At 33.0% G+C, this 27,489-nt stretch overlaps 1 protein-coding gene across 1 annotated transcript; it reads left to right on the forward strand.

The window, feature by feature from the left end:
- The first annotated feature begins 4,325 nt into the window (after nt 1-4,325).
- Nucleotides 4,326-25,673, forward strand: LOC25499098 (protein HUA2-LIKE 2). Its single transcript, XM_039828011.1, has 17 exons — nt 4,326-4,493; nt 4,617-4,805; nt 5,819-5,910; nt 9,000-10,913; nt 12,078-12,528; nt 13,936-14,044; nt 14,184-14,296; nt 14,410-14,597; nt 14,689-15,154; nt 15,267-15,951; nt 16,139-16,285; nt 22,307-22,431; nt 22,557-22,633; nt 22,846-22,907; nt 23,072-23,190; nt 24,696-24,863; nt 25,331-25,673. The coding sequence occupies exons 2-17, from the start codon at nt 4,662-4,664 to the stop codon at nt 25,361-25,363; spliced, it is 4,893 nt and encodes a 1,630-aa protein (XP_039683945.1). The 5' UTR covers nt 4,326-4,493; nt 4,617-4,661; the 3' UTR covers nt 25,364-25,673.
- The last annotated feature ends 1,816 nt before the right edge of the window (nt 25,674-27,489 follow it).

Here is a 27,489-nt window from a genome sequence, read left to right on the forward strand (position 1 = left end):
AATTTTATAATGGGCGACCTTCTGGGAAATTTCTCGGAAAATATGTGAGTGAGGATAAAATACGTTGAAAATACCCGTGTTGGTTTATGGGGTTAATCAGAAATACTTAAAGTCGTTTGAGATATTACATATAAGCTCTAACAACCACACGACCTCTAAAAATTGTCACACGCATGCTTGCCTTGCAACACTTCACACCACAAATCCTTGGCAGCTCAGAGAGACAATATGCCAAACTTAAATAAGGAAAAATTGGTGGCTCATTTAAAAAGTCCGGTCGAATTTAATGTGGTTTATTTTGAATTGATTTTTAGATATTCAAATTATAAATTATAATTTTCATTAATAGATATTATAAAAAAAAAATAAGAAGAAGACTACTTAAAAATCACGTTAAGTTGTTTTATTTTGTCATGAAAAAAAAATCATGTTGCATATCCCCACGAGCTTAACCTCAGTTGATAGGACATTACATAATATATACAAGCATCGAGGTTCGAATCTCAGACACTCCACTAATTCTTCTTAAAATAGAGAATTTCTAACAACTAAACTACTTAAAAAAAAAAAAATCATGTTGCATTAAGAAATAAGACATCCAAGCTATAATTTATACAACTATACGAAGAGATATGTTATATCAAGCTAAAAAATTATAGCAAATATTCACAAACTATCAATAAACTAATCACATTTCTCACTTCAGCGGAATACATGGTAAATTGGTGGGGTGCATGGGAGTTGTTAGAGAAAGCTCAACGCTCTAAAATACCCGTGTTTATTATTATTATTATTATTTTTTGCATTATATAGGTTTGTTCTTATATGAAACAACCATCAAAGTTTTTTTTAAGAAAATATGCTTATAGTATTTCATTAGATATCAAATCGTTAATACATATTGAAACATAATAAAAAATACGGAAGTTGGACTCAGAAAGAGATGCCTTTGCTAATTCATGGACAACCCCATTTGCTTGCCTCCTAGAAAACTCAACATAAGAATTTGGTAAATAAAGAAAACAATAGGGCCTATTATTATCCATAATGACCTCAAATATTTTTATGTCGAATATTTTTATGGACAAGATTGCCACTTATAATCCAATTATTTATCAAATTTCAATCTAAATATATGCCTAAGTTATAGGAAATTTGAAGACTAACAATATTTTAGTTTTTTTTTTTTGAAGCAACTAACAATATTTTAGTTGAACACTTCTTTTCTACAAATTTTCTCATAGCAATCTAAAGTTTTTTTTTTCAAATATGAATATAAATTTAAAAACAAAATAAAATATAAATATACAGAAATACAATAGAAAAATGCAGTTAGGGCACAATGTCCATTTTTCTTTTAGGGCGTGTAGTGCCCATCTGTCCCTTAATGTAGACACCCATTGTCTTTTTCACATTTCTTAAGAAATGTTGTGAGTGTAATTAATGTGTCTGTTTTGTGTGTTAATATTATGAAATTGTCTTTTGTTTGTATGTGTATTAAATTTGACTTTTCATATTTCAAGACAAGATAATAATATTAATTAGGGGCATGTTTAAGAAAAAAATAATAAATACATCTAGTAATTTAAAAAGGAGTTTACATTTAGAGACAAAAATAAAATCAAACGGGTAGATATATGGACGGATGATGAAGTAGTAAAAAAATAAAGTTCTTAAAGATATCAGCAATAAAGGTGTTCACATTGTAAAATAAAACATGTATTAAAAATGTTCACATTAAATTTTACGGTATATTTATACGATATAAATTTTTTTAAGGGTCCTGCTAACCGGTGCCCCGGACACTGGTTAAGCATACCATAAAAAAAAAATTATATCATAAAAGAAAACTGTTTTTGACTTTATTATAAATTAATTACACAATTTCAATGCATTAACTACTATATAATTTCATTAATTTTCTTTTTTATATCCTTAATCAGTACTCCAGGGGCATCGGTTAGCATTTCCCTTTTTTTTAAATATGGCTTTCACAATATACAAATTATCTTTCTTTTTTTTACCTTTTTTAAAAATATCTTATTTTTTAACCTTAAAATTGATTAAGAAATTAAAAGAAATCTGATATTGAAACGAAAAAAAAAATTGATATTAATATTATGCAATTTTATTTAACATAAAAATTTAAAGTAAGGAGGATATGTCACGCTACAAGATACATGATCAGTTTAAAAAAGAAAAAGAAAAAGAAGAAAAAATACATGATCATATGTCACAATTATAAGAGATACAGCACACATTTTTTTTAAGCGAATAGATATACAGTTCAAGAAAAAAAATTCTAAAAAGGTACTTGGTTAATAAAAAGCAAACTATGTCCTCTCGAAAAGAAAAAAAAAATCAAACTAGGTATAAAAATAATCTCACTTTTTTAATTACATATATTCCTTAAAAGGTTAAAAGAAATCTGATATTCTAAGATTTTTATATTCTTTCAAAAAAAAAAAAGATTTTTGTTTATATGAAAACTTAAAATAAGTACTACAGTATTACATTTATGAGGGGAATGTGTCACAATATACGAGATAGATACATAATCGCAAGTCACAATTAATTTGTCACAACACAAAAAAGGCACGTGATTAATTTGTTTATATTTGAAATTTTTTACTTAACCGGTATACAAATTTTATCAACAAAAAAAAATTATATCACTTTTTTACCTTGATTAAGAAATAAAAAAGAATATAATATACCAACATAGTATGACACCATAATTGAGTCCTTTAATAATTTGGTCCATGATCTGACTGCCTACCGATGCGGGGCGTATGAAAATATTTACGGTAAGATTTTAATCCCTTATACTATCTACAATAAAATCCTTTTACCATCGTTAAAGATGGTATAAAGGATTGAAATCTTCCGATAAATATTTAACATCCCTTTAACCATCTACAATTGTTTTTAAACCATCTTTATTGAAAGATTTCAATCCCTTTATACATTGCATATAGTATTATGTATTGTCCATATCAACTGAACTATATTTACGAGGACATTGGATCAGAACATATAAATGCTTAGAAAAAGTCACAACATATATTTATAATAATTTTTTCCTTCAAACACTTTTTTTTTATGTTTTTTATATAATAAAAAGCTAATACACTTGTTCAAAAAAAAAAAGCTAATACACGCTTGACAAAAAAAAAGAGAGCTAATACACGTATTATTATAAATAAAAAACTATTTCTTATTATAAATAATAATTTTGACCAAACTTTTATTCTAAATAAAAAACTATTTCTTAACAAATCATTATTATGAATAATAATTTTGACCAAACATTTTTTGGTCAAAATACAATGAATTATTTTTGTTTTGTGAATGACTAGTGTTTTTTTAAGCAATAATATCTTATGCACACAACTGCGGTGGTTAATTTATCGAGTCAGGTTAGATCACATCAGATGACAAAGTTCACTTTTAAGAGATTTACAACAATTATAAAATCAACCCAACATGACTACATTAGCCAATACCAAACAAACAAGAGGGCATGACCATTTAACATTGTTACTGATTTTATGTCTAAATAATTATTTTTTTGGATTACCGACTTACCGTGTTATAAGTAAAAACATTTCATGCTTAGTAATGATTGATTTCCGTAAATCACACAATACAAGTTCTTATACATGAATTGAATTTTTTTTTCACACGCAAGAGTCAAAAATTAAACCCATAATAATCATCAAGTCCATATCCCTTATCACTCGAATCGGTTCATTGTTAGTATACAACACTATATGCCAAGTCCTTTTAAAAAAACTCAATATGCTAAATGCCAACCAAAACACAGCCTTTTAGTGTAACCGATTTTATATCGGGATAAAAAGATAAACTTATATTATACAGTCAATATTCAACATAAAATTTGGTCAAATCTCTATAACATAAATCAAATAGCCGATTCAACTTAATAAGATACTAAAACCTAATACTGTAATTTTTATAATCATTTAAATTTTTAGTGTCCCTATGTCCAAAAAATCCAACTCGGTTATTTTTTATTTTACATTACCATGTTATAAATACAAAATTTTCACCATAATTTAACAGTGATATTTCCGTAAAAAAACCTATCAAACACAATATAAACTCTTCAACCTTAACCAATTTTTTTTTTCATCACTTAAATCAATTCATTCTTGGTAATTGGTATACAACTCTATAAATAAGTGCCAACCCAAACGTAGCTTTTTATTCATAAGTTTTTTTTGTTTGTTTTTTACAACACTGAAATTTAGGTTTTTTTTGTTGTGACTTGAGAAAATGATTATAAAAGGGGCCGTTTTTTATTTTTTCGAGTGAGAGCAAAAGGGCGCAGTTTATGGATTGTAACCAACACTAAGCTTCACTCTCCGCGGCGCTTCCCAACTACTTCCCATTCCCTTTCTTCCCCAAACCTCTTTCAATTTCATTCTCTTAACTCAAATCAATTAGGGTTCTCTCTCTTTTTTACTTCGGTGAGTTTTCCTTTTCCTTTTCGTTTTTGTTTTTTCAATGCTGTCAATTCTATCGAATTTTTCATGCACCGTTTAATTATCATCATTGATCGATTTTTTCGTTTTAATTCATTGATTATGCAGAAATCGTGAAGTAAGTTTTGAAAGGAACGGTTTCGTGTTGATGTTATGCCGCCTGGACGAAGAAAAGGCGCCAAGAAATCAACGGCCACGGCTGGTTCTTCCCGGTCCCGGTCCCGGTCCCGCCGGCAATGGAACATCGGCGATCTCGTTCTTGCCAAGGTTAAAGGCTTCCCTGCTTGGCCTGCAACGGTATGTGTTTTTTTTGTAATCTTTACTTAAGCTTTGAATTTCTTTGTTAATTATGCTGTTGTGAATTACACTGGATCGTTTTTTTTTTTTTTTGTTTGTTTGGTGTGCAGTGATTAGGAGGGTTTATCATTGATTAGGTTAATTAGAGGTTTTGTTTTTCTGTTCTATTTGATTGAAAGTTACTGTGTCTGATGAGCGATGGCTTTGATGAATTTTCAATTTCCGTTGCATTAAGCTTGTGTTGGGATCTTATAATTTGGTGTCACATTGATTTTGACTGAATCTGATCATAATCCTATGGAGATGTTTAATTCAAAGCTTTGGATTTCTTTTTTAATTATGTTGTTTGGAATTACACTGGATCGTTTTTTTTTTTTTTTAAATATTTTTTCTGCTGTTTTTTTTGGTGTAAAGTGATTAGGGTTTATCATTGATTAGGTTAATTAGCGGTTTTGTCTTTCTGTTCTATTTAATTGAAAGTTACTGTGTCTGATGAGTGATGGCTTTGACGAGTCTTCAATTTCAGTTACGTTAAGCTTGTGTCGCGGTCTTATAATTTGGTGTCACATTGATTTGGACTGAATCTGAGGATAATCTTATGGAGATATTTAATTCAAAGCTTGAATGTTATGCTTGATTTTAGTGGGGTCTAATGGCTTCTCAAAATTTGATTAGAAATGGTGATGTGTAACAGAAGATAGATAGATCAGAGGGTTAAGCAAGCATGGGACCGTGCCTTGCAATTGCAATATTTTTAGCTTATGGTCATATATTATGTATCTTGTATATGTGTTTTATTTTGTTTGAAGCAGTCTTATACTATGAAGCACTACACTGACACCGGATACAACACTGACATGTCGACACCGACAATGATTTGAGAAAATGAATTATTTGAACACAAGCACATATGTCGCTGTCGGTGTTCGACACGTCTTTGATGAGAAAATGAATTGTTTGTTTGTTTTTAGAGAGATTTAATTTGGCTGATTAAATTCTTTTGTTGAGGACAGGTAGGTGAGCCGGGAAAATTGAAATGGGTCCGCCCAATAACTGCATCTGATCTGAAGAAAGTATTTGTTCACTTCTTTGGAACCACCCAAGTGTATGTATTCTAATCCATATCTCATTTGATTGAAATGAATATGCAATTACTATGCCTTTGCAATGATGAGTTGTATAACTTTGTGAAAAATGTACACTGTTTGATGTTAAAAATACTATGGTCAGACAAAGTTACATTAGTTGTATGATATTGTTAATCCCATGTTTTTGACTTAGGGATAACACGGTAAATAGTAAGGGCTAAGAATGGCGTGAACATGCAGTAGTCTAATTGACGTGTTTGAGATTTGGTATTTTTTGGAAATTCATTGAGGGCTGTGGTGTTAATAAATAATTTTCCATGTAAATAGTCATTCTTTCTAGAATTTATTGATTAGGCAGGTTCATAAACTAAACACATTGTTGATGAGGGAAATGCGAGGCATTATAATTGTCGTTGAGAAAATCAAGTATGTGAATTTAACTGACTTCATAGTGTGTTACATAAATGTACACGAGTGCATTTATTTTATCACAAGCTCAACTATTGATTTTCCATAGTTATAGCTCCTCCACTTTTCTGCATAAACGGAATACCTAACTTTAGAGGAGTCAAATCAATACTATTAATATGTTAAGGCAGCTTTCTTTTTGCATGGATATTTGGAAAATTTGAGAGTATGTCGTCTATTTTAATACTCTTTTATTACCAAGGAAAACTGATGGTTTCAATAATTATAGTTCACCTGCAATGATAATTTTTGTATTTTTCTTGCATTGTCGGTGCGTAGTTATTAAATTTTTACAATAATAAAAGACTAATAGCATAAAATAAAAGCTATGAACTTAAAACACATGGTAAGAATTAAAATACACCAAAATTATCACAATTCACAAACTTAAAGATTGAACAAAAACTCCCAGAAGAATTAAGGGTGATTTAGAAAATAGAGGTGTAGACGGATACTAGAAAATAAACAAATATAGAGAGATAAACAGAACAGACAAGGGGGAAGAGAAAGGAAAAAAGAGACTCAGAAAACAGAAAAGGAAGAAGAGAGTATGAAAATTAGAAGATGAAGAAACAGAGAAGTTGTCTGATAATACGCTGTTCATTGGACGTGGGTTATTCGCTTTAGATGGTAGAGGAGATTGGTCAAGTATCGGGTTTGAGTTTGACCTGAGAGTGAAATGTGTGAATTGCAACAGAAGATGTATGGTGTTTAGGGTTTAAAACACGTTTTTATTTTTTTTATTTAAATCTAAAGAGATGTATCCAAGTTAATTCGGTACAACAGTCAATAAAACAAAGAGAAAATTACACTAATCTCCACCGAGGTTAATGTAAATACTACCAACTACTCTTCTATTTTCCTAAAAATCATTAACCTCCCATGCCATTAGAATTTTCTGACTTCCGTTAGAGAAACAACAAAACATTATTCTGCATAAATTGGTATTCCTCGTTCTCCAACCGAATCACCATGCTGTTCATATCACTTACACCACCAGATTCACCATGTATAAATTGAATTGCAACAAAAGATGTGTATTGTTTAGGGTTTAAAACCGTTTGTTCTCCATATTTTTCGGTAGTGAGAACCTAGTGTTGGTTTTGATTTGGTGGCCAGGACCAAACATTCTATAGGATCACTGTATGTCGTCTTTCTCCTCCATAGACAAGTTGAAATCTCCGATTTAGGTTTGGTTGTAAATCTTTTCCAAGGATCTGGACACGAACTTGATCAAAACTCAAAAGCCTTACTAGGTTAGAAAAGTTTAAAAACTTGATGTTTTCCCCTCTCTTGAAGATCTTTATTGGCTTCTTTTGATTTCTGTTTTAGGTTCTGGTACAAGTCCATCTTCTGCCATAGTTCTGGTTCACTTGTTTGTTATGATGATTCAATGCTTTCACTCTTAGGACTTAGATTATAGATTTTGAGGTTTTCAAAAATATTTTGGAATGCTCCCCAATGGTGTCTCAAGTAACATAAACTTTTGAGATACCTCCATCTAGATTATGTTCAGCAATCAAGTTGTGATTATATATCTTCAATATCCCACGTTTTGTGCTTATTATTGTGGCTCTAAGGTGGATTGTCGAACCGATTAGGTTTGTGCTTTGTCATTAAAGCCACCTTCACCAATCTCATCCACTGTAAATATTATTTTCATCCAGCTGTAGAACTAGCAAATTCTGCGTCCTTCAAATGAAAGTGTTGATTTTAGTAGGGTCAAATAGAATGGGTTGTGGTAGTTGAAGGTATTGGGTCTTCAGAAAGGAGGGCAAGTTGCATCAGAGTCCTTATGAGAACCTCTGACACCATGAAAAATAAAGGTTCTGTAATAATTTTTCTATATATTCGATTACAGGCAGACTTCCTATATTAATGTACAAAATATATAACATACATTCTCCTATTACTTTAGAGAATTGATAATTACCATTTAGGTGACAGCTACCTATCTAGTTGATGACAGATAGCAAATTTATAAAAAGAAAGAATATATGATAACAATTTATGAAACAAATAGAAATTAAACGGAAACAATATATTTTTCAGATCAGAGAAGATTGTTGAGATATTTGAAATATTCAGTTATAATAGGATGTACAGAGCTTATTTGAATCTGATATATCTCCATCCAATTATTTACAACAGAATATTTCAAACATCTCAATGAAGATATTGCAATAAGATTTGTTACGATTGAGTAAGGTATGATATGTGACTTAATGTTGATTGAATCCTACGCTTTTGCGGATGAAGAGGACGAAATGATTTAGACCAAATTGAAATGGGAAGGTGGAGTTTGTAAAGCAGATTTTGAATTTCCAGTTTGACATGATTTGGTGTTGATTGAATCCTATGTTTGTGTGGAAAAAAGGGGATGAAATGATTTACACCAAATTGAAAGGGGAAGGAAGGATAGTAAATGATGTTTTGAAATTTCATGGTTCAATTTTTTTAGTTTTAAGTTAATTGCGTTGTATTTAAGAGCTTGTATAACTGTTTTCAATGTGGATTCGATGCTTTGATTGAATGAATGTTCAGGGTTATTATTATTTTTTTTTTAATTTTTTTTTAAGCTAACTGCATTTGTATTAAATACAGTTGTCTTAATTTGAAATGGCATCTTATTCTGTAGTGCTTTCTGCAATCCTGCTGATATTGAGGAATTTACTGAAGAGAAGAAACAGTATCTTGTCGAACAGTATCTCAGAAAACGCCAAGGAAAGAGTGCTGAACTTGTTCGTGCCGTAACAGAGATTATTGAAATTTACGAAGAAAGATGTAATGGAGTTGATGAAACCAGCTCTGCTGGTGAAGATTCTAATGCAGATGAGGTAAATTCACCTGACCTGTCTGTCAACTCAGGGTTCAGGGATCAGGTGGATACTCCTTGGGAAATCAATTCACAAATGAAACCATCAAATTCTGTGACCGGCAAACATGAGCTAGTTTATGCATCCGAGGACGACTTAGTTGTTGCACGAAGGGGTGAATCTTATATTATTCAAAAGGCCACTGCTGATGCTGTTGCAACTGCAACTGTAAAATCACCTTTTCCAGTGAAACAGGAGCACGAACCAGTTCAAAGGTCCCAAAGCTCTTCACAGATCCAAAACTCTGTTGCACGTCGTAGTGATGGTGTAAAGAATGGTGGCAATAATGATGGCAACATACCATCTGACACAACTAATAATAAATCTATTAGAAGGATTAAGCATATCAGGAAATCACCTGACCTTTTTGGCTGTAATGATACCGATTCATCTGCATTTGCTTCAAATGTTAGCATGGAGGGAAATGGTTCTGATATTGTTACAATCAATTCTGATGTCTGTAGCTTAAATGAGGGAAGTACAATATGTTCTAATTTAAAACTTGAACAATCTGAGATTATTGAGTGCTCCGAATATGTTGGGTTAAACAAAGTCCTTAGTCATGAAGTGAAGGCTGTAATTGGTAAAAAGAAAAGAAAACCAAACAGGAGGAGGAAAATCAATAATGCTGGTGCTCAGAATGCCAATCAAAGTTTGCAGAATATGTCTGAAAGTCCGAAAGAGAGATGCTCCAACCAAGATGGAGATGAACACTTACCCCTGTTTAAGCGGCGCAGAGTTAGAATGGCTATTAATTCATCATTCACGGAGGAAGAACACAATCAAATTGCACAAGTACAAGAGAAAAGCAGCAAGGAAGTTATTATTGACTCCTCATTGCAGATAATCGCATCCTCAAATTGTGAAAACAGTTGCTTTGCTGATGGAGACTCATCAGCATCGAATCGAGTTTTGGTCAATGTTTCTCGTAAGTTACTAGCTCCCTGTTCTGAAAATGGGTCAAAAGCTTCCGAAGTTAAGAAAGACCAATCATTTGGCTCCTCTGTGGATGATGAATCTTCTTTACCTCCATCTAAACGAGTCCAGCGTGCCTTAAAAGCAATGTATGCCAATGCTGCTGAAGAAGCAACTTGTATTGAATCATCACCCTCTATAATGACATCAAGTGGTAGAAGCTGTATATCCGCAACCAAGAGATGTTCCTGTGGCAATGATTGTTCTGATAACCGCTTGTGTAATTTATCAACCTGCTCAAATCCAATGATTTTAACACAGGATAATACGTCTTTTGAAGAGGACAAGACCAAGTCTCAATTGCACAAATCTGGCAAGGATGTCATCCCAGGTGCTGGACACCAAAGTAGTGAAGATCTCAGTGATTCTGGGGTTTGTGTGTCTGCTAAAATAGATTCAAAAGTTCTGATGCATGAAAAACTTTCACCTAATCTTGATGTGAAATGTTGTCTAGTTGGAAGCAATAAAGATTCACTAGGTTTATTAGTACCCCCAAAGGCTGATGAAAGTATCAGGCCTGTGATCCATTCAAATGCATCTGATACATTAGATCATCGTGGAATAAATCTTGATCCTGTGGCGGGTCCCAATGAAAGTGCCAAATTGTTATGTCAAAAGAGTATCAACATGCCTCAGAATTTGACGGTTGTTTGCGAGGATATGAAGGGAACAGCTGGCGACCGAAGTAAAATCAATGACACGTAAGCTTACTTTTTTGCTTGTTACAAAATTAGTTTCTGGGCATCTATAACCTTAAAGCAAAATAGAAAGGATAATGAAAAATAAACGATTTTTACAGCCTGCTTATCTTTTTTTTTTTTTTTTTTTTTTTTTTTTTTTTTTGTAGAATTTTACTTCTATTTTCTTATTAATCTTCATAATGGAGGAAACTTTCTAGAGAAGCTAAAAAAATTTAGCTCACCAGTGAAGTGCTTAAGCATGCCATTTTAAGTCCATTCCAAAGGCCGGGATTTACGGATTTCAAAAATTGCTCTTCAAATGTTCATAAACTTATGTTATTCGCTTGAGTCTTGTTTCCCCCCTTGTCTAGTATTGTTTATTATAGAATTTGACAGGATGGATTTATGCTTAGGCTTGCCTAATTAAAATCACACTTCTGCAAGTAGTTGCATTTTCCAGCTTAGACCCTGATAGGTACAGTTGTTGATTAAGAAAAACAGAAATAGCACCTCCTGAGTTAACGGAAACCAAGAACAGGAGTAGAGGAGGTCTCCTTTCACAAGAAAAACAGAAAAGAGAAAATTCCCCCCTCACGAAGAAATCTCAAACTCTTCCCATTATTCAAAATAAGTTTCATGTCTCATGTCCCGACTCTCCCTAATCATCCTCCCCTTCCCTGATCATTTTTTGCCTGTTCCCAGAATCCTAAAAATCCCTCACTCCATTTGCATGTTGCCACCTGTCCAGGTGGTTCTTCTCTACATTCCACTAACTATCTGCTGACTGGGCATAACCATCTTGGGTGAATTCATTACCCCTCTGGTATAAACGTTTTATTGTGCTCTATCAAATTCAATTATACGAGGTCATCTTTTGTGCAACGTTGTCAAATAGAGACTACAATTGTGTTATATCATAGAGGAATTTGAACAAACCGCTATTATCCGCAATCCACAATATGTTCATCTGTGTTGTCAAATAGAGGCACTATTATTTAGCGGAATTTGAACAAACCACTATTTTCAGCGTTCAACAACACTTGTTTGGTGGAGTTTTATAGAATAGAATATATTAGGCAATCTTTTAAAGATAATGAAAGTGAAAAAGAACAATTATTCAATGAAAGTAATCTATGTTTTATTTCTTTTAATTCAAGAAAGTTTATGTATCTTCTTTCGGTTCAGGCATGTGGTTGTGGAAGAGGTAAAATTTGAAAGACAACAGGAGGATATGATTTCTCTATCAATATCCAATGATTGTTCACGGGAAAAGGGTGGTTTGGGCATTCCGGCAAGCTCATCAATGACTGACGGAGGAGTTTGCCTTCCACAAGGCTCACCTCCAAATACATCAGTTCGCCATATTTCTACATCAGACAGTAGTAATATTCATCAAAATGGAAGTTGTAGCCCTGATGTACTCCAGAAGAACATCTTATCTGGTCCTATTGATGGACGGAAAGATGGGGTGGAAGCAAATCAACAACCAAGATCTACAGGCAAGTCAACTGAAGCGGGAGATGCTGCTTTGTTATACTTCGAAGCAATGCTTGCGACATTGACAAGGACAAAGGAAAATATTGGTCGAGCAACACGCATAGCTATTGACTGTGCAAAGTTTGGCATTGCAACAAAGGTAATATGACAGTCCCTTTTTAATCCTTATTTTCTCCTCCCTGTGTCTCTATAAAATGTTAATCATCTATTTATGAATGCTTTTTGAATTGAAGTCTACTTTTGACATTGCAAATGAATACGTTCAGGATTTTAAAAAAAAAAAAAACTATTTTTGGACAAATGATTTTTGTGATATAAAATAAAGGAATTATATTTACTAGCTTTGATAGTCAAGCGTTATCCAATTTATCTATCTCGCGAACTCATTGTTATTTGTAACTCTCAAGATCTCTTTGTGCGATCACCTTATCTACTTGACTGCTTATTGGGGAAAACACTTGGGTGCCTTTGGTTCATTTTAGACGAGAGAGAATGTTGGATGAATGATTAAAATAAATTATTTAGATGAGAGAATGAATGGTTAAGAGAGAGATAGGAACAAAGGCACCAATGGCACCAAAGGCAAAGGCACCCAAGTGCAACATGCTTATTGGGCTTCCATTGGGTACAATCTAGATTTACATGGAGCATTTTTTGTTATTGTTGAGAGTCCTACATTAGATGTGATATGGTCTGAAAAAGTGCTTATAAGTGGGAGACATCCCTTACCTTACTAGCTGGTTTTGTAGGGTGAGTTAGACCAAATCCAAATTTTCAGATGGTATTAGAGCTTATCCAAGATCTGTTGGGTTATCTCGCTATTGGACCACTCAAGTCAAATTCTAGATATTCAGTCCTATGCGTGAGGAGGGTGTTTTAATAGTCCCATATTGGATGTGATATGGCCTGAAAAAGTGTTCACAAGTGGCAAACATTACAAGTCGGTTTTCTAGGGTAAAGGCCCAACTCAAATTTTAAGAGTTACCTATAAGTAATGAGACAAATATAATTTTTTTCTTTTGGTAATCATAATGTTCTAATTATTATGTTCATGGTTGAAAAACTTGTTGGAAGTATATGTGTTCATCAATGATGGGATGAGACAACTTTGATTTCCAAGTGTTACCCTTGTTTTTGAAGATGATCATTATTTACTTTTCCTTTCTATATTCTTTAAAGTATAGAATGATGATAGGAAATGATTTGAATAGTGTTTTTGTATTATGCATGAGAGGGTTTTGCTTATATTTTAGTTGCCTATTTGGCCTGACAAGATTCACCTTCCAGCAGGGAGAGCATCTCTCCATCACTTTGTACCCGTCTTACACACAATTCGATCATACGATTCCTGTCATCTATATCAGGGGATCATGGTTTAATTTATTTGTCCTGGAGTATAACTAAGAAGTTTGCACACATGCTTTGATTTAAATTCATGACCTTTATGGTAGTTAAACCATTTAATTGCTGTTCCTTATTAAAAAAACTTATATATTTTCCTGACAATATGTGCATTTTTGGGGGATTTGGCTGTGGATGTATCTAGGTGGTGGAAAGTCTTGTCCACAGTCTGGAAAATGAGCCAATCCTTAGTCGAAGAGTGGATCTGTTTTTCCTTGTTGACTCGATTGTTCAATCTTCTCGAGGTTCAAAAGGTAATTGTTTATCTCTTGATTATTTTTGAATCTTGCCAACAAAACGAAGAACATGTGTATGGGTATATGCTGATGTTGAAAAAAATATCAGTGTATATGCATTTAGTATCTGTTGATGTATGGAAATTTGATTTTCCAGGAGATGCTGGTGGAGTATATCCATCTGCTATGCAAGCATTCCTGCCACGCCTATTGTCTGCTGCTGCCCCTCCTGGAAATACCGCACAAGAAAATCGAAAGCAGTGTCTTAAGGCAAGTTGATGGAACTTCCTGTTTTGTAAAAGTTAAACAAATATGCTCTTTAATCTCGCATCTCTTTTTTTGTGTCATTATTCTTGTTAACCTCTGCTCTAAAAATTATGTAGGTGTTAAGGCTGTGGTTAGAGAGAAGAATCCTACCAGAACCCATTATTAACCATCACATCCGGGAACTGAATTCATATAGCAGTTCAGCTTCTGCAAGTGTTCACTCGCAGCGTTTGTTGAGAACAGACAGGGCTTTAGATGATCCTATAAGAGAAATGGAGGGTATGCTTGTTGATGAATATGGAAGGTTCGAACCTGTTTGTATTAAAAGTTAGACTTAATTATTCTATCATGCTTTACCGGTGTCTGTACTTAAGTCATCACATTTACTCCTGCAGCAATTCAAGTTTTCAGTTATCTGCATTACACATGCCCTGTATGGTTGAAGATGGAGGGAGTGATTCTGATGGAGGGAACTTCCAGGCTGTCGCGCCTCAACGTGAGTCTGAAGCATATGAAGTACAAGAAGTGTCTCATGCATTTGAAAAGCATAGGCATGTGTTGGAAGATGTTGAGGGAGAGCTTGAAATGGAAGATGTGGCACCTTCTTTAGATGTGGAATTGAATTCGATTTGTAATGTTTATGGAGGAAATGCATCACAGCTTGATAAGAAACTTCCTCTGTCCTTTGCTCCTCATTTTTCACAAGATGTGCCATCGTTTTCCCCACATCCACCATCATACGCTCCCCCACCACCACCTCCTCCTCCTCCACCACCATCCCCACCAACAATGCATCTCATGTCAGCTACCTCCGATCAATATCGCACTGCAGCCGATTCAAAAGCTTTTTCAGATTCACAGGTATGTTCCACAACTTCTGCTTGGATCTTTTACCCAATTGAATCAGAGGCAGCAACAAACCATTCATTCTATAATTTTTTTTTCTACTTTGGGGTTGGGCCCATATTTACAGACAGTGCATGGCAAAACATTTCATTCTCTGGCTCAGCCCTTAGCTGCACCAAGAAATAGTCGACCTATGGATGCAATGCAGTTTCAAATCCCAAAATGTAGAGACGTGCAGATGAAAATTACAGAGTCTACTTGCTATTCTAACAGTTATCCTGTACGGCCACCAGAAAATTCTAGGAGTGCTGATGGTTTTGCTGTGCATAATAAAGGTTACATACTACGGCCACCGCACCGCGTGCCATCGGATCAGTTTTCTTTTGTTCATGCAGAGAATCGTCAGAAGTCCCAGAGGGAGGTTCCACCACCCCCTTCATACTCCAATAGACACCACTCGGTGCAGAATCTCAAGAGGGAAAACTTCTATAACAATCAGGAGAGAGATGGAATGAGATACAATACTCGTGCACCAAGTGAAGAGAGATGGAATACTCGTGCACCACATGAAGATCGATGGAATTCCCGTGCACCAAGTGAAGATAGATGGAATACTCGTGCACCAAGTGAAGATAGATGGAATTCTCGTGCACCGAGTGAAGAGAGATGGAATACTCGTGCACCAAGTGAAGATAGATGGAATACTCGTGCACCGAGTGAAGAGAGATGGAATACTCGTGCACCAAGTGAAGATAGATGGAATACTCGTGCGCCACATGAAGAGAGATGGAATACTCGTGCAGCGTATTCTGGTAAGATTTTTTTATTTTTTTTATATTTGAAAAAAGTATTCTGGTAAGATTATGATAATTGCTGATGCATGTGATATTTGGGGGCAAGGGGTGGGTAGCCATGCCATTGTTTTGCTTTGGTTATGGATGAATGTATTAATGATTATCTTTGAATTTCTGTTTCATGTTTCTTGCTATCACAACAAAGGTGTGCTTGCCCCTTATGGTTGTCATCCAAGTGAATCAACAAGATCGCGAGGTCATGGTTGGAGACTTCCTTCCCCATCAATGAATTACAGATACTCCATGCCTTTTAGACATCACTTCGATGATGCAATTCCAGCAGCAAACCGAGGTATTTACCATCTGCTTAACAAATGTCCATCATGGGATTTTTTTCATTCGCTTCTTTCGTGAGTTATGGGATATTACTGGAAAATCTTAAGGTGTATGATGATAACATTTCAGGCCCAAGCTTTTGGCGACCGAGGAGAACAGAAATTACCCGGCTATGAAGGCTGCCATACTTCTGCCTGTCCACAAGCCTCTTTTGATATTTTTCAACAATTAGTATTGTTGATTTCACTCGTTGAATGTTGGATATGACTCACTCTTTGGCGTGGGCCCTATCTTTGTTCATGAGAGGTAGTTTTTTTTTCCATCTTTCTGTACAGGCAAGAAAGTTTCTCTGTAGAGTTGGCAGAATCTGCGCAGGGTGTGGCTATGATATGCTAGATCTGTATATAATTAATTAATTATTGCAGCGTCTTATGCAGAATTCAAAGCAGGAAGAGTCATTGTAGAGTGGTTGGAGAGCTGTAAAATTTATAGGCTGTCATCATGTATCAAAATTTTTGTCGCCAACTATATGATTTATTTCATGGAATCCCTTATAGATAGATGTTTAGACCAAAAAATTTAAATTTTTTAGGGGCAGTTTTTTGAAATTTTCTCCGTTTGTGGAAAATCATCTTCCCTGAGGGAAGTTGAGCCGGTTGAGTTCCTCCTCTCAATTGTTTGCTTTTATTTCTTGTGTTATATCATTGACAAATACTCAAGATTTTTTGGTGAATAAAAAACATTTTAATGCAAATCAATGATATATTTTATTTTATTTTAATTCTTCAGTACGTATTATGAGAAATGCTTCTCTTCATACACTTCAAAAAAATAGTGCTGCCTGAAATTTGGTAGTAGACAACAGGGTATTTGGAACCTAAATAGTGCTGCCTGAAATTTGGCAGTAGACAACAGGGTATTTGCAACCTAACCCATTTTCTGAGTTGTTACAGGATCTGGAATGTTTATATTGTTAGTTGGAATATAAAAGTGCAAGGGGATAAGTAGAGAGGATTGGTAAATTTGTTGGACCATGTTTCAATTTAGTGATTATGTATGTTCTTAATTGGACCATATTTCATCTAGTCAGTCACGTGCAAGAATGGCCTAATCCACTTCACCGTCGTTGGACAGAGCTGTCATGGATACTTGTGTTAGAATGGTTGTATAAGAATAAAAACTAGTTCTTAAATCTTGAGAGTCAATTTTGGGTAACGTCTTTAGTTCTTGAAAGTAACAACTCTTGATGTAGTTTTGATTTTGAATAGCTTGTGTGACATCTTCTATCAACCCTTTCTTGATAAGCATTTCACCTTCCATCCGTTCAACTTTTCCTAGACTTGATTAATGACAGGCAAGACGACAACCTTCTTGGATATTACGAAGATGATTGGGAGGCCTATATATTTAGAGTAGGTATTCAGTCTTTATCCCAATCTTTGAATATTTCCACAATAGATCACCTTCGACTTGTTCATATTGACCACTTGGTGAAGTCTTCTAAAAATGACATGTAGGATAACAGAGAGAAGATAGTCGTCTGCAATGATGATTAGGTGAGATATTTGTGGGGTTCTTGTTTCTTTTTTTGGATATTACTCCTTATTATATCTACGTAGAGGTGAAAGAGAATCACCTTGTTTCAATCCCCTCTTAGAATTAAAGTTTTTACTTGATTGTCCATTGATAAGATCTCATATCAATATCATAGAAGACAATAGAGATGCCCCCAAAGTTAGATGACTTTTGCTTTTTTGGCATTCTAGAAAGGTTCAGTTCGTGACTTCTAAACGTCTATTTTTTGTGTTTATGAACTCTTCGGAAGTATCCCAAATATTGTTTTATAAACTTAAAATCAAATAGGAGAGTCAAAATAGCAGCCATCAAATTAGATCAATCGATTTTTCATGTATGCCCAAAGATGAAATTCATGGCACCTTGGCCATATCAAGCTTCAATGTCGCAATCCTTTTTTATTTTGCTTTTTTCTTTAGCAAGTAGAAACATTCAATTGTTACAAGGGAGTCATTTAGTTAGTCTGTCTTTAATCCATAATCCATAATAGATTTAATCCATCTATTTTAACTCACTTTTCGCAACAAAAAAATAGCACAATTTACATATTTAATTGGTATAACAAGATTTAAAATAAATATATATTTCAATTTATCAAAAAAACTAGCGAGATTTATTTTCATAATAATATTGTGCCATAGCATGTGTAGGGAATTTGAGTTTTTTTTTTTTTTTACAAAAATGCAAATGAAGTTAAAAACATACTCTTTTTACAACTTTACATTTTTTTTAAACTTAATTAAACTAGAGTTTCTTTTGTTTGAACCGGATATCTTCCGTACGTATCTGCAAAAACTAATTCATCGATGTATGCAAGACTATAATGGATGACAAAACGTAAATAATTGGCTCTCTTCTTTGTTATGATATTAATAATTATAGAAAGACTGACTTCATGGAGTTGGTTTGAAACTTTGGAGTGTGTTCCTCCATCAAGGTCTGAAGTTTAATTATTTTTTTATGTCAATTTTAGTGGATTAATTTAACTTTTTCAAAAAAAAGATAGTAAAGTAACATAATAGAATGAAGAATAAGATACTGTGCAAGATAAGATCCACCTTTATATATAATAATATTCCAAGTTAATTAACACAACAAACTTCCACATAATCATAATTAGCTTCCAAGTATCTTAAATCAAATCTAACAAATCTCTAATTATATCTAAGTGGTTATTATAAAACAAACACACATTTTAGTCAAATTTACTATTCCAATAGTAATTTTTATCAATATTCTTGATTTGTCAGAAATTCTTTGTAATAAAAGAGGAGGAGTATAGAAACTTAAACCGACGAAGAAAATATGATGGCAGGCGCGAGATACATGTGAGGGGTTAGGGAACTAGGGAAGTATGAGAAACAATGTACATCATCATCAATTACATGATTCTCTAGTTTTCCAGAGTGTGTAAGGGACCAGTTAGAAAAGAGCCAATTATTCTTGTGAGTGGTAGTCATCAAGTTGGTAAAAAGAGAAGTCCTAATAATAAATAGATACTATATTGATTATGTGATATATTTTTTTTCTTAAATGTTTTTTTTTCGTTAACTTGATTTCAAGTATCGGTTTGATTCCATAAGTAATAAAAAGTCCGATTAAGTCCCTTAATTTTATTTAAAGTATCACTTTGGTCTTTTCTGTTAATTTAATTCAAAAAAAAGTTAAATTTTGGTCCATTAACTTATTTAATTAGTATTAGTTTGGTCTCTTATCTTATTTAATTAGTATTAGTTTGGTCCTTAAACTTAACATTTTTTTGAATTAAATTAACTGAAAGGACCAAACTGATACTTTAAATAAAGTTAAGGGATATTTGAAATCAAGTTAAGAGAACAAAAGAACATTTAAGCCATTTTTTTTTATAACAACCAATTGTGGTTTTCTTAAATGGTCGAACATTCTGGTCACAATGAGACTTGAGTTAAAGTGTATACTTGTAACGTGCTTGCTTAATCTAAATTTCTCATTAATAAAAATTGATAAATAACATTTAAATTCTGGAATTAATTTTTCATTTTGTTTTTTAACTAGGTATCCCGATCAATGTCAAGAACTAATCACTAGCAGAGATACAAATAAACATCTATTTAAAATTTGAGAATTTTTTTAATACCCACGATTAAAAAAGTTGGATACTCTACATAGAATTTGGCTTTCATCAATTCAAATTCTCTCAATTTTTTTGTATTTAGGCCATTTTCAAGGGTTTTTTTTTTGGTCTTTATAATATATCCAAACTATATTAGACTCTAATTATCACTATATTGATGACTAGATTTACACTAAATATAAGAAATGTAGTTGAATTTAACCGTAAGGAATGGTGGTCCCAATGGCAGTAGAAAAAATTAATTCTAAATTTAAATCTCCTTATAAATGACAACATTTTTAACCATATGTTTAAAAGATCTAATACCTCTAATTTTAAATATGAGACACATAATATGTATTTTTTTCAAGCAACTAAGAATTTAGAAAACCATTTCTTAAGGTCTAATTTCGACCCATGCATACCGCAATATCTCATGACAAGGAATGAAAAAATGTATTTAATCAGTGCAAGTTTGTTTGATTTCCCATGTGGTAGTTCCATTTGATATACCATGTCTTTGGATCGGCGTTGAACCTTGTATTCTTGTGTCCCTGGGTGAATTCAAAACATACAAAGAAGGTGGCATTTAGGGTGGGTGAGGGAAAGAATTTCCCATCATAGAAAAGTAGCTTTTAACCATTGGATTAAATAGAAACATTGATCATATTATAGTCTCTCTGTACTAGATTATTTCTCACTTTATCTTCAACCTCTCAACCATGAAACAACCCAGAAAAAATTTGCTTTTTAAGTAAAAATCTCATGGAGGAATAACTCGTCAACGACAATCATCAAATATGACATTTATTTAATGCCCATTAATGGATTATTTCCCTTCACCTTCTTCATTTAAACCCTTTTTTCTTTAAGAGATCTAGATCATTTTCTTCTCTACCACTAAACTGAACATTCAAATTGAGAAGGGTTTTATAACCCTAAATCCTTTTCTTACAACTGCTGCTACATGCATGTTTGACTTCACCTTCATGAAACAGAAAGTTGATTTTGGAAGCATATATAAAATTGTTGTATATAATCATTTGACATGTTTAAATGTTCGTGATTCAAAATGATCTAGATCTCACAAAACCAATACTATGATATTAAAAGCAACATGTAACTATGAGATTTTGTTTTAAGGTGAGTTTGTTGCTGATGGAGTGATGGTGGTGGTGGGTGAGTCACTGAGTTGGGATGGAGGAGAGAAGGGTGTGGGATATAGTGTGAAAAAAATCTAGTGGTGAGAGTCTATAATAAAACTATGGTCTTCATTTGATCTAAGAGTTATAAATCAACTTTCCCATTGTGGGGAATTCTTTCCCTCACCCACCCTAAATACCACCTACAAAGAATCATATTTGAGGTTCCATTTAAAGTCCGGGTAAAATTCTGTATGGATTTATTCATTGAATTTGACATTGAGGATAATCGAACCTGAGACATTAAGAGGAGCACACTCCAAGATCCCAAACCAACAACTAGACTAAACCCAAATGGGTCAATCACGCTAGACTTAATGTGTAACAAGTTCAAATTTATTTTTCTTAATCTTAAAGCTAATAAAGCGATTATTTTTATTTAAAAGTAATTATTCCCTTCGTCTTAAATTAAACGTCCCTTTGAAATTTTAGACGATTATTAACAAAATGGTTGGTGATGGTGGTGTTGGTTCTAATAGTAAAATATGTTAATTTACTAAAATACTTTTATTAATTATAATTATTCGAGTAACTAAACTATTATGTTCTATAGATATTATAAAAAAAAACACAAATAATTTGAGATTAAAAAAAACTTAAAATAAAATAAAGAGAGTATTTACTAACCGTGCTATAAAAAAAAAGTTAAGATCACACAACAAACTCCACGAGTAATTCGAAAAACCCCAATTTAATTATTGTTAAAGTAATTTTTGATCAGATTTAATTATCTATTGATCAAACTCTTAACTACTAAGTCTTTTATTTTTTTAAGCAAAATTTTCCCTAACTACCAAGTCTTTTCATTTTTATAACCAAAATTTACCAAATCTTTTCATTTTTTTAAGCAAAATTTTTCCCTTAAGAACCAAGAGGTTAGTTCCCTAAAAAAAAAAAACAGAGGTTAGTGCAAAAAACAAATTTATTTATTGTTATAGCGTAAAACATGTGTCAACCATAATAATGAAAACCAGTCAACGTGAATCATGTTCAAAAAGCAGAAAATTGTCTATCTACGTGTCTGTCTATCTGCCATTATTGGACCACAAAATTGATGAATCAATCAAAATGTTTTCTCATTTTCAGATTATAAAGAAAGAAAAAATGTTGAAACAAAGTGTGAACGACCCAAATCAATCTTAGCATACACATAGTCTTACTCCTATATAAAGCAAAACCGAAAAAATAGTAACAAAAAATCACCACATCTTCAACAACCAAAAATCACCAAACAAAGAAATGGGTGCTTCACATTCGGTCTCTGAAAATTCAATCCATGAATTCACAGTTAAGGTAGTTACCTACTTTTTCTCAAACCCTTTAACTCTTTACTAAAAAAAACCTTTTTTTTTGTTACTTTGCTTTTGAAGATTATTTTGAAAAACCTTTTTTTTTTTTTTTTTTTTTCCTTCTTACAGGATGCAAGGGGAAAAGATGTGAACCTAAGCACTTACAAAGGGAAAGTGATTATTGTAGTTAACGTTGCTTCGAAATGGTTCAACCCCACTTTCTCTAATTCAATTTTTTTGTTGTGTTTATGATAAAAATTCATTCTTTTTTTCTCTTTATGGTTTAATTGTTAGTGGGGTTTAGTAATTTAATTAATTGTTTAATAGGGTTTTGCTAGTTTTTTAATTGGGGTTTAGTTGATTTAATTAGTTTTTAATAGGGTTTAGCTAATTTTGTTTATTGGGTTTTTAATTACAGTGGATTTACGAATGTCAATTATACCCAGTTAACTGAGCTTTACAGCAGATACAGGGATAAAGGTATGATTTTTAAGGGTTTGAAGTACTGATTTTTGCATTTGGTGTTGAACTCTAAATTTTGTGTTTTTGTTATGATTGAACCATTTTGAAGTTACTTAGACTGAAGGGTTTGAAGAAATTCTGAAATTGATTCAGTTGAGAATAATTTTGTTGGTTGATTTTAGGACTTGAGATATTGGCTTTTCCATGCAATCAGTTTTTGAATCAAGAGCCGGGGAATAGTCTGGAGGCAGAGCAATTTGCCTGCACAAGATTCAAAGCCGAGTATCCAATTTTCGGAAAGGTAATGTGCTGTTTGTTTGTGTACAGAGTCTTGTTTCTTTACCTGATAGTTTTTCTGTCCTGGATGTTTTTGAGCTTATTGTTGAATGATTGAAACTCCAAAATGAATTAAAAGAAAAGAGTACAATGATTTTTTGGTTTAGTTGTATTTATGATTTGTCATAGACTGTTAATCGGTTAAGTAATTTTAAGTTGGTCTATAACGGTCAGTAATCTTTTAGTGGGAAGATTTCACGTTGCAGAAGGCTTAATACTAAACCCTTCTATTAAACTTGTTATGTCATCGACCGAATACCATATAGGATTTACCGAAACTGTTGTCCATGTATAATAGGTCGTATTGATTGAAAACATAAATTAGGATTGTTGTATGCGAAAAAAATCATTCTATCAAGACAATTCTTCTTTTTTAATGACTTGACTAGGTACTAGGATAAATTTCTTTGTTAAAAATCCACTCAAATGAGATTCAGGTCAATTTTTGAAAGAGTGTACCTTTCTGTGTTTATACTTTTTTCTGAGCTTGCTTTTTTTTTGTTCTTCTTTTCAAAATCAAATCTCCCGGTTAATCATAATATGACAACTAGGAAAACTCAAGATTTGTCCAAAAAGATGAAAAATGCTAGCAAGACACTTTTGACAGTCATTTCAACACTTTCTATTATTGGGTGAAATCTCATGTGGACCCTATTAGTGATGTCCACTATCTATTAGCTGGATTTCACCTAACGAAGAGAGTATCAAAGAGTGTGCTGCTGACATTTTTCTAAAAAGGTTTCTACAATGATCACATCTTCTTACCTTGTCATACACAACTTTTCCAGAAATTATTGTCTCTTGGTAGTTCAGACCTTAGTTATTGTTTTCCGGTGACTCATTATTGTGTAAGTGTGCCCCTCATCGAATTAAAATTAGCTTAGATGACTAGTGTAAGTAGTTTACTGTAAATTATAGAATCCATTGGCGACGGATTCGGCCATGCACTTATGAAGCAATGTATTTCTTCATCTGTGTTTCACGCCTTACTTTACTCACATGTTTATCCAACCCTGCAAGTTGACTTGCTTGTATATCCTATTGACCTGTCCAATTCTATTGGAAATTGAACTTGAAAAAACTGGTTCCTTTTGTTTTATTTTTTCTTTGCAATGAATTTTAGTGCTATGTATAAGTTAATTACGCCGTGTGCCATTACTGGATTGGTCTACAACTCTGTTGGATAAGTCTAGAGCTATATATTATTTGTTTCGAAAAGAAAAAAGCAAAGTAGCATCTCGTCAAATGAGCAACTATTCAATGTGTTGGTAGACGGAAATATATAGGGAAATTTGTCGTGGTGTCAGCTAGGCTTCAAAATAATATGTCCTGCCTCTGAATGTTTATTCATCTTTACAAATGATGATTAGGAATACTCTTAAAAGCCTAGATAGTTCTGCATCTCTTTGCTATTTACAAACTTTGCCATTGTTAGTTAACCATATATATTTGATTCGTTATTATTTGCAGATACGTGTGAATGGACCCGACACAGCACCTCTCTACAAATTCCTTAAAGAAAAGAAATCTGGTTTTCTGGGGTCTAGGATAAAGTGGAACTTCACCAAGTTTTTGGTTGACAAGGAAGGGCATGTGCTCCAGCGTTACAGTCCAACCACCTCACCATTTTCCATAGAAGTAATATCTCCCTCTCTATTTCTCTCCATGTCTCTGTTATGTTCATTCCATTCTAATTTTGACATATCAACCGGCCTTAAATATTATGGGCCCCACCATTTATATGATTATCATCTCAACCTAAGATGTAAGGAGTGGACCCTATCATTTTTTAAGGCTAAAGATGTCAATATATGAATGGAGTGAGCATAATCTCACATGTTTTTCTAGGTGTATGCAATAATTTCTCATGTTGATGTGTATGCAACTAGAAGCTTAGGGCCTGTTCACTTAATAGAAGGACAACTAGGCAGAATGTATTTTCAGAAACAATGAAAACAAAAACAATGTTTTGACATTTTCAAAATTTCTTAAACTGCTGAATCTATTTTAAAAAATTGTAAAAAATAAAATAAAATGGTGAGCATATGCTGTTTTCATAAAACAAAATTGTTGGCTCATAAGTTTTTACATTGTTGCCTTTGTAGAATGACATCAAGAAGGCATTGGGAGAGACTTGAAAGGATCTACAATCCCTTCAAATTATTGCGGGTGCAGAAGATGATTAAAAACAAAATGAATGTATATTTGGTAGATGTTTCTTTTAGTGATTATTTATTGCATATGTTATGTCTAGAGGTTTTGTTTGGCTCTAACTGTTGTATCAAAATTCTCTTTTGGCCTTGTGATATAATTCATTATTTAAAAGAGTTGATTAGTGCTCTGTGATTGTTCTGTTTTGAGCTGTTATTTGTTTATATAAACGCATAAATAGGAATGTGTATTACATTTGGCTGGTAAATGCAATAGCTATGTTTTCTCTTTTTCTCATTTACCTTTCTTGTTCTAGATAGATCATTATACAAAATTGAAACAAGCAAACAGGGAAAATTAAATTGTACTCATATCTTATGGAGCAGGAGATTTAAATGATATCGGTTGGATTGTTTTTTAAAATCATTCCGGTGAAGGTTAGCATACACAAGTGAAGCTTTTTGTGTATCATACAAAAATGAGTTTTTTACCATTATACTCTTATTAGGAGCAACTATTTTTCTTATGTACTCCAGTATGAGTTAAATTTAAAGTTACAAAAAAAAAAATTCAACATAAAATTTAATAAATATAATGTTTATAACGAAGTTAAATGAAGGAGTATATAGAATGGTGGAGATTTGTTGGTTAATATCGGTTTATAAGACCATCTCCAACGGGAGGGTTTTAAACATTTAAGACCCGGTACCTTTACCCCTATTGGGGAGAACTTTTTTTAGGGTCTTTTAAGACCCCCACTTCACGCGGGACCCACACTCTTTTAATATTAAAAAATTAAAATGTAGTGATATAAAGTTGTTGATAGTTTATTAGTGGGTTTCATTTAAGAATTTTGTGTGAGATTTGGGTTGGAGGGATTGAGTGCTTATTAGGTACTACTATTAACATTATAAATTAGTGATGTTTACGCGTGGGACCCATTCAGATACCCAAAAATGAGTATCTTCGTTGTGGATACTCTAAGAGAACTTAATCTTTATTTTTGGTTACCGTAAGAGAACTTCTTTTTGAGACAAATATAAGAGAACTTATTCGTTCAAATGTTCATAGTTATTGTTAAATATTTTGTTATCCTTTTTCTTCTATATATAGTCACCACCACATCTAAGATTAAATATAAGTGAAATTTGACAGATGTATTTGATACAAATTTTGCATCAAATATATCAATTTTTGTTGGTCAAACTTTCTCTTCTACTTAAAACTAGAGGGAGCAATGATATAGTTTACATTTGGATTTTTATTCTTGTTTTTGACATATGTGGATGTAAATATCGAAAAAATAAATAAGCAAATCATTACTATGGAGGGTAATTGTTTTCAGAGACAGGAGATGAAGCAATGTCCAAACTTACCACCATAGTTTCCTTGTGTGGAATTGGAATTGTTTTGAGTAATATATAACTCAAATTTATCGTAAGAGATCTTATAGTGATGGTGGATCGATAAAAAGAATGATCCGAGAGTGGTGGTTTTGCACAAAAATCCAAGGTGGAGGTTATAGTCGATGGTAGGGGTGTAAAACCGAGTGTTTGCAAGTACACTCTATAAACCTTTGTGCAAATACTTCTCTTAAATTTCACACTTATGTGCACTACACACAAACCCTTTGAAAATATAAATTACAGTGCTAAAATATGGTGTACGAGCTGAATTTTTGGAGTAAATTAAGTTTTTTTTAGTGATGGAACTGTTTGAAACATAATGTGTGTGTAGTGCACCATTTATAATGCTTTCATGGGTTCGCGAGTGTAACAATTTCACCTATGCGTGTATGTGTTGGTGTGTTCGTCTAGTGGCTAAAGAAGAAAGATTCATCTAAGAGGAAATTAATTTAGGTAGTTTATACGTGGAGGACCAATCAGTAAGACTGCATGATGATGATGTTTTTGATTTATGGGATGTAGAGAGACACTTGCTTTTTAGTTATTTAATTTTTTTATTGTAGGTATTGACAGTGTAATTGTGAGTGATATATGTTGCTCCTGCAATTTCCTGCATAATAATAGCACATTTCATGCTTTCATTTGTGAAATTTTACAAGATTTTTTATTAAAAAATAAAGTATAGGTCCATCTGATTAGTCCACGTA

Source organism: Medicago truncatula, chromosome 7 (genome assembly GCF_003473485.1).
Source record: "Medicago truncatula cultivar Jemalong A17 chromosome 7, MtrunA17r5.0-ANR, whole genome shotgun sequence".
Taxonomy (NCBI): domain Eukaryota; kingdom Viridiplantae; phylum Streptophyta; class Magnoliopsida; order Fabales; family Fabaceae; genus Medicago; species Medicago truncatula.

What these genes read in the sequence shown, in the direction of transcription:
- LOC25499098 (XM_039828011.1), top strand. Translation starts at nt 4,662, where the DNA reads ATGCCGCCTGGACGAAGAAAAGGCGCCAAGAAATCAACGGCCACGGCT. An exon ending in AGTTTGGCATTGCAACAAAG is followed by an intron (nt 12,529 to 13,935) that starts GTAATATGACAG and finishes GGATGTATCTAG; the next exon opens with GTGGTGGAAAGTCTTGTCCA. An exon ending in TCCATGAATTCACAGTTAAG is followed by an intron (nt 22,432 to 22,556) that starts GTAGTTACCTAC and finishes TCCTTCTTACAG; the next exon opens with GATGCAAGGGGAAAAGATGT.